This window comes from Bidens hawaiensis, unplaced genomic scaffold, assembly GCF_021521415.1.
Source record: "Bidens hawaiensis isolate Kalapana, Puna unplaced genomic scaffold, B.hawaiensis_p1.1 tig00059993_1, whole genome shotgun sequence".
In the NCBI taxonomy this organism is placed as follows: Eukaryota; Viridiplantae; Streptophyta; class Magnoliopsida; order Asterales; family Asteraceae; genus Bidens; species Bidens hawaiensis.
The window spans coordinates 35929-44134 of record NW_027500811.1 but is presented as its reverse complement, the minus strand read 5'-3'; the positions used below and the strand labels follow the sequence as shown (position 1 = coordinate 44134).

General features: G+C 36.8%; 2 protein-coding genes across 2 annotated transcripts; both read right to left on the bottom strand.

Annotated features, from left to right (window-relative positions):
• Positions 1-1436: 1436 nt before the first annotated feature.
• On the bottom strand, positions 1437-3359 carry LOC143602877 (small ribosomal subunit protein eS1). Its single transcript, XM_077079855.1, has 6 exons — positions 3174-3359; positions 2979-3084; positions 2297-2434; positions 2039-2224; positions 1753-1953; positions 1437-1674 (listed from the first exon to the last, which is right to left on the bottom strand). The coding sequence occupies exons 1-6, from the start codon at positions 3230-3232 to the stop codon at positions 1582-1584; spliced, it is 783 nt and encodes a 260-aa protein (XP_076935970.1). The 5' UTR covers positions 3233-3359; the 3' UTR covers positions 1437-1581.
• Positions 3360-5976: 2617 nt separating this feature from the next.
• On the bottom strand, positions 5977-7685 carry LOC143602876 (light-harvesting complex-like protein 3 isotype 2, chloroplastic). Its single transcript, XM_077079854.1, has 3 exons — positions 7239-7685; positions 6556-6693; positions 5977-6465 (listed from the first exon to the last, which is right to left on the bottom strand). The coding sequence occupies exons 1-3, from the start codon at positions 7585-7587 to the stop codon at positions 6230-6232; spliced, it is 723 nt and encodes a 240-aa protein (XP_076935969.1). The 5' UTR covers positions 7588-7685; the 3' UTR covers positions 5977-6229.
• Positions 7686-8206: the final 521 nt, after the last annotated feature.

Below are 8206 nucleotides of genomic sequence, written 5' to 3'. Positions count from 1 at the left end.
GACTGAGAGCCGAAGACGTTCAAGGAAAGAATGTATTAACCAACTTTTGGGTATGCCGCTATCTTTACCTCATATCTTTTTAATTTTTCATTTAATTAGGTATGTTTAATTACAAAAAGGTTGCAAATTTAATAGGGTATGGACTTCATAACGGCAATTTTCAGACGACCTGCAACTAACGGCGTTAGCATTCGGTTAGTAGCGAGCCATTGGGAACAAATATCATAAAAACCGGGATCGTTCTTAGTTAATTCGTTAGTTGTGATCAACAACAACCAGTGATTGTTGGGATTAATAAAAACCAGAACCTTATAGAATCCGGTTTTTAACTGACATGATCCATAGAGTTGAAATCGGGTTCTAACTAGATACTCTGAAACTAGTTTGAACCCCGATCAAACCTGACCTAAACTAGTTGAAACCAGTTTCAAATTGGCCAAAATCGATCCCCCCCCCCCCTCAAAAGTTGTTTACAACTCTACCTGATTTCGTAAGAACCCACTTTTAACTTTTGTTGACTAAATCTGAAACAATTTAAACCCAAAACCCGATGTGTGCACATCGTAAGCCTCCATTAATAGCAGAAGGATATTTAATATTTTATACCTAAAATGTATGTGGTCATCCTCACTATCTAGCTATTCACTACCCATAACTCTTGTATATAAAACACCAAGTCACCAAAACCATTAACACATGCCAAAGAGATGGGTGGTGGTGTTACTGTCATGACTGTGTGCATCATGGTGATGGTGCTAGCCATGCCCGTGTTGAGCGTGTCAAAAGCAGGGCAAGCCCTGCTCAATGCCATCGAGAGAAAGAATTAGGGGTGAGCGCATGCTATTCGGTGTTGCAAGGAGGAGATCCAAGCCAAGAGTGTTGCCGCAGAGTTAAGGTTAGCCACGCAGAGTGCATATGTCCCGAAGTCACGCCCACATTAATTGCAGGTATCGGGGGCCCCCACCGAGCCATTAGACTCGTCGAAAAAAAAAATGTGGTAGAAAAGTTCCTCGTCATTTCAAATGTGGATGTAAGTGTGTTTGAATACATTTATCACTTGATCTTGTTTTAATTTGTGTTTGTATTTTAATGTTTGCGGGTGTGACTACCCCATGAATGGTTAATTGTCGGCTAAACGTTTTAAATATGCATCTTATCTTTTTCAATGTGAAATAATGGTGTAATTTTACTTTTGGTAAAGTCTTCGCTGAAAGTATAAATTCAAGGTGTTGGTTACTTGCAATGGTTTATTAAAATAAACTAATTGTATGTCTTTTTACGAATTATAACCTCAGTAACAAGTTTATACAAATTTTATGTTATCTGTGAACAACTCGCCATGATCAGGATCTAGACCCTGCATCAGCTATTCAACTTTTCAACTAAACACATAACCAAAAAGCTCATTTAGCACAGAAGATCAATGCACCATAATACAAGATGTCAAACAAGAAACTGCATATAGAACTTCCAAGTCAAAACATTGATGCTAATTTCTATAAAAGAAAACACCACGGCATATTGTTTGAAGTAGATAAAATTAAACAAAACAAGTGACGGAAATAAGCAACAAACTCTCGCTCAAGCACCAATAACTTCGGTTGCTTCAGGAATCACCTCATCAGCAGGCCTATCCACCTTCACACCTACATCTTCCGAGTAATCTCCATGAACCTACACATCACAGAAAAAAAAATACACAAAAAGTTACTATAAGTTTAACAATACTAATGTAAGTACATTAAAACTTACTTCCATCAATTTCCCAATGTCAAACTTGGGTGCCTTCAAAATCTTGACTTTGCGAATAAAAACATTTTGCAATGGATAGATGCTAGATGTCGCCTTCTCAATCTCCCGACCAATTGATTCGGGAATAAACTTCTGAACCAACTCCTTAAGATCACATGACTGAGCTTGTGTCACCATGATCTCCCTCATCTTCCTACGAATCTGTTAAGATAGGTAACATGGTATTAGTATAATGAACAAAAATCAACAATATTTGTCAAACATAAACCTTACAATGGTTACATACCTGTCGGATTTGACTCGATTGTGCATAGCATGTGCGTTTCACCTGGTTGGCACGCTTCTTAGTGAAGCCAATGCAGAACATTCTCAATGTGTAGTTGTCGGTTGTCTTAACATCAACATGAGCTTCAATCAATGATTGCCATTTCTTAACGAGTGACCTCAACTTATCTGTTGTGAAGTCCATACCCTGTATAAAATGCAACCTTTTAGTAATTAAACATGAAAAGATAAAAGATTTGAGGTAAAGATAGTGTCATACCCAAAAGTTGGTCAACACATTCTTTCCTTGAACGTCTTCGGCTCTCAGGCGGATCTTTCTGTAAGAATGGTCCTCATCATTCTGAAGGTCAGCCAGTGACACCTCAAACACGCGGTGTTTCAATCCTTCTGAAGCAATCTGATAACATAAGAGAAACCATTAGTTACCAATTTCAAAAGCAATATATTAGAAAGTTCATGAAATCTGATCATCTCTAATGCACGAAACCGTATTTAAAAACCAAGTTGCAAAAAACAGTGTATGCTTCAACTAGTAAAATAAACCCAACGTAACCCAAACTACAAAGCCATATAACTAGAACCGTAAACAAACCAAATCTTAGGCCAATTATAATTTACTCTAGTTTAATAAAATTGAAATCTCACTACAATGTCAATCTAGTTTGTTCCTTTGTGCTTGTTTACGTTCTTCAACGTTAACAAACAATCAAAACAAACACGAAAACATTCATTTTTTTCAAAAACAGAACAATTTGTGCAGACAAACAAGCCAATAAACCATGCTAAAATAACTACAGCTAACAGTTTGTGAAAATCAACATAATGTTACATTCATCGATATATATCCAATTCAAAATAGCAAGTTACAGGCACTGAATTCACTAAAACATTAACTTATATAATAAAAACAAGTACGAATGCAAAGTAAAAAATTAGATTACCTTAGTACCCTGAGTACGAGTAACAAGGGTTTTGCCCACATTTCTGGTGGTGAAGAGTGATGGAGCTTTGATATCATACCAGTCCTTCTTAGAAAACGGATCTGCACTGTTAATTAATAATAATAGCACATATCATTCAGTTCAATTCAATTCAATCAAATAACATGCTGGATATATTATTATTATTAAACTTACGCTTTCTTCTTTCCTCCTTTCTTTCCCTTTGAGATTCTCTTGTTCTTCCCGACGGCCATGCTTACGAGCAGATGGAGGCTACGGCGGCAACACAAATCAAGCAAACCCTAGCTAGCCTGGATTTGGAATTTATACTTACAATTGGTGAATTTACGTTTACGGTCCTTGGTATTTCAACTGGTGTTTACTTCCGTCTAGGAGTTTTACGTTTATGGAGTTAACTAAGATATGTAGAATGTCCACGAGTGGAGTCAAGTTGGGTTTGAACTTGAGCTCCTGCCTGGCTTTAAGAAGGCAAAAAAAAAAAATTATGGCGGAAGGCAACAAATATTTCAGGCCTCAAGTTAAACAAGTATATTGTTGGTTTTAAACAATTTAACTTTTAAATGGGTATACTTATGATTTGAGATGTATAAAAAACATTTGTATAAAAATAGGCTTAAACATGTCTCAAATCATACTAGTACTCACAACCTTTTGGTTGAGAGTCATACCCTTTTGCCACTAAGCCAAACTAGTTATTACGTAATTGAATTTAAACATTAAATATACATATTAGGTTTCATAAAAATGCATATAATTTTAAAAAAAAAAAAAATCGGGCCTAACGGGGTGTCGGGCCGGGGGCCGTCAACCACCTAGCCCTCCCTAAAGGCCGACCTTGCTTGAGCTCGAGATTAGATGTGTTAGCTAAGCTTATCTTAAGCTCGAGCTTGAATTTAAATGAGCTTTAGATTGAGATACAATGAGTGGAGCCGAGCTGGGTTACAAAAATGAGCCGGCTCGGCTCAGACAATTTCAAATCAAGTTTTTTAGCTATTTTTATTCCAGATTTTATCGACCAAGCTGCGAGCTAAGATATGAGTCGTGAGCTTTTTGAGCAACCCTGAATATTATGTGTCAACAAGGGATCATCTTTTTTTTTTTGTTACGAAACCAACAATAAAATATGTTTGGTTACTCTAGTTTTAAAATTAGTAAAGTGACAAAGAAACAGGCAACAAGTTACAGTGCTACACCATAACCCCCTTTCGGATAGCAAATCTTATCCTACTAGATACAAAGCTTTAGGTCTTAGGGGCCGAAAAATTACTATGCATAACCGTTGAACCATGTTCAGGAAGTGCACACCTCTAGGGCTAAGAACAAACCATATCAAAGGCAAAAATGATAAATACATGTTGGTTATCTAAACAAGATTTCTCGTCTTTAACAACTTTGTTGATCTTATCTTCAACACAGTCTGACCCATAACAAACTTATTATCCCTAAGCGTAAGAAGAATGACACTCCTATAAGGTTCATCGGTCCATTTTTTATAACTCGTTATGAAACCTCAAAAGTTTATTGGATATGAAAGTTTTTTATGGTGCAATATTGAATTTTGGTTTTGTTTGTAACTCTATGTTAGATTAAATTTTTAAAAAAACTAAACAGGTTAACAGACAAAGCTAATAAAGACGGGCCGCTTTGATTTTTGAGTTCGATAGGTGATTGCTTTAGGCCCATAAATTTTGAAAGCTCAAATTCGTATAAAACAAGAAGTAGACACCACAGTCCACCCACATGATTCATATCGGTTTCAGTTCAGGTTTAAAATGAGTATCCAACACTCCAACAGCTTTACAAGGCTACAAGAAGTCTATTGCTTAAACTATCAGTAGGAGCTTACTTCACAACTCTAGGTAAGGGCTAGGGGATTCCATGCATAACATACCTACATGATATAGTGTAACGTTTCGAGTACTTAGGCGAGTTCCTTTAATGATATGTATGTATTTGTATATTCTCATATAATACGTACACATATATAATTGTGTGGCAATAATTATTAGAGTGGTGGTTTGATGGTCGATGGTGGTTGAAGGTACCTGAGACTTGGGACGATGAAGACGTTGATTTTTTTTTCTTTCTTTTTTGGTGAATCTTGAAGATGATTCAAGTAGCCAAGAGATTCACTATTAGCTATCATCATCATCATCATCGTACCCAGTATATCTCACCAATAGCAAAGCTATGGTAGGGTATGAGGAGGGTAAAATATGGACAACCTTACCTCTACCCCGTAGGAATAGAGAGCCTGCTTCCGGCTATTCGCTATCCCAATGTGGACACGAATTTGGTTGTGGTGATAATAATGATAATGGTAACAGTGCTTAAGGCCATGGTGTGAAAACCTGAAGGTTGGGGCGGTAACGTATGTGGGAACAGGGTTACCTCTATTGTGGTATGCTTCATCACCACCCCTCCATCCCACTTTATTTTTTTCTCTACTTCAATACCATTCTACCAATCTACCAATTCTCATACCGAGTTTCAACTCATCTTTCTCTCTCACTTGTCATATAACCCATATCACTTGTTAGCCAAAACCCCCCCCCCCCCCCCCCCTTCTTAAATTTTCAATCTATCTTTCTTCGCAAAAGAGCAACCATAAAACACTTTTTCTTTACATGTCATCTACCATCTAAATCAACCACTCTTCACATAAGACTCAATAAATAATTATAAATTAAATAAGCTACTTTTGATCTTTGATTATGGAGTGGATGAAAATGACACGATGGTTATTATATAAAGATTCATATATAACTCAGTAAAAGTTATAAAATACTAATAATGCACAAAAAACTGAACACATAAAGTTGAAAACCAAGTCTTAAAATTTTATTTGTGATGCTTACGACTTATTCAATAAAATAAATAAATATAGCCAACACAAACTTTTTACCGAACCAATTTTAAATACACCCATTTATTGGTCTAACCAGCACATCTCAATATATAAAAAGATTATGGCACCAAACCAAAATTTGTTTTTTTCTTATGCATTAGAGGGTTGTACTTCCTGCTCCTAAGTACAACCCATCCACCATTAACCAACACAACCTAGAATCAAATTCAACCACATAATTGCTGTGATCTTATACTCACCCAAATACAACATTCCATAAACACCATTAAATCATCAAAACATAAGCTACAAGAAAGTTGATCTACAACAAACATTAAAGATTCAAACTTTATCATAAAGATTTAAATTTTATCCACTCTTACTAATTTTTCTTCTCGTCTTGCCAAGTTGCTTGCCACTGCTTGTCATAAAAAGTAGTATCGTCAATCAATTTCTTTAACGTTTCGATATCCTCATTCTTTCGAATCAAAAGAACACCAGCTACCGCTACAAAAAGAAGTGTTTTGCAAAAGAAATTTCCCATTTGGTCAACTAGACCGACCCCAGTCAAACTATCAACAAAGTAAGCCATGAAGAACCCTACCATTGCAGCTCGGCCTGCAACACGATGGTTAATACTTAAATCTTAAATGTGCAACTGAAGAACAAGTAACTCTTAATGTTATGTAAACAGGAAGATGTGCTAACCATTGAGTAATTCGGCCTCAGGAAGATGGAACCGTTTGATCCATGCCCACCACGGAATAATGGAGGTATCAAAAACTACAGGGAAGTCATTGTTGGAAGATTCTGGATTGTCTTCAAGCCATTTCCTCCTTTTAACCTCTGGAAAATAGTAACAATAAACATATTTTTAGAATTTTCAACAACACCAGTGATGCTCAATTGGTTAAACCAGTGTTGAATTTTGGCAAAATCAAAACCAAAAGCTCAAGTTCTTGTTGTATTTTGTTAAATACATAGTTGTAAAAATCGCGCCTAGGTGTCGATTAATCACCCATTACTCTTTAATCGGTAGCCAACGGACTAGTCACCAATTTGGTCAAAATCGGTCAAAATTGAACTTTTTATATAACAAAATTTAGTATATATAATATATGTATATTCGAAAATTCACATCTGAATTTCAATCCGATTAATCCCGATTCCCAATTAATCGCTAGTCCAGTTAATTGTGTGCAGGAATTTATGAACAATTAAGGACTATGAAATTCAAGGTTTTCACCACAAATTGAAGTAATTTTGTTTTAATTTCATGTAAATGCAATAAAAGGCATCCTAAATAAACCCTAACACCACACAAATCAAGCAAATTATCAACAAAATCTCATTGAAGCATTTAATCAAACACCTGGTGTGCAAAAACTCACCAGCATCAATAACCGCATCCCAATCAGTCTCTCCATCTTTCTGAAACTGCTTCAAGTCCCAAGTCCCAGAAACCCATTTCGGATCTTCAAACTTCACACCAACTTCCTCCACCGTAGCCGCCACCAGAGCTCCGTTTCCAAGCGAATCACCCTCCGTGTCTTTCTTCTCCTCCACAACAATGGCTGCTCCAGACCCATTATCAGTGGCTCTAATGGGTACAGAAAGCAGGTGCCTTTGAGGAAGAAGAGAGTGAAATGGGGTAATTGGGAACTGGGTCTTGGAGGATGAAGAGAAAGAAGGAAGATGGGTAGTTGGTGTGGAGGAGAAGAAAGCCATTGATGACGTCATTGTTGGAAAGAAAGGTTAGAGCATGGTGTGGGTGTGATTGTCGAAGATAATATGAGGCTGAGAATTGTGGCCTTGTGGGTATTGTTATGTAAGCATGTGGGATTGGGTTTAAGAGTGAAATCACGAAAATGAATTTTGTTCTATCCATGTGGGTGTAGGAGGAGTATGACATTAGATGACTTTGACATATGTTTTTTATAATTGAACAAGGAATATATTCGGCGCGTTCTGTCGGGTTGGTCGGTAAAATTTAGGCGGTGGTAAAACTCATGTGTTGTCGGTCTCGAGCGTTGAGAAGATAAGTTGACGTGAATTCAGTTGGTTTCTTATGATACCAGAACTAAAACAAAAATGGCAGTTGGACGGTTTTCGTTACGGTTGTACTGGAACTAAAACAAAAGGCAGTGACTTTATGCGAATGTGGTCGGTTTCTTTCTCATTCGTTACGGTACTGGAACTAAAACAAAAAATAAAAAAGAAACTTGGCATTTGGTCGGTTTTTGCTACGTTCGTTATGGTACCGGAACTAAAACAAAAAAAACCAAATGGCATCAAAACCCTAGCATTGTCAGTCCCAGACGTTGATGAAGTGAGTTTACACGAACTCAGTCTGTTTCCA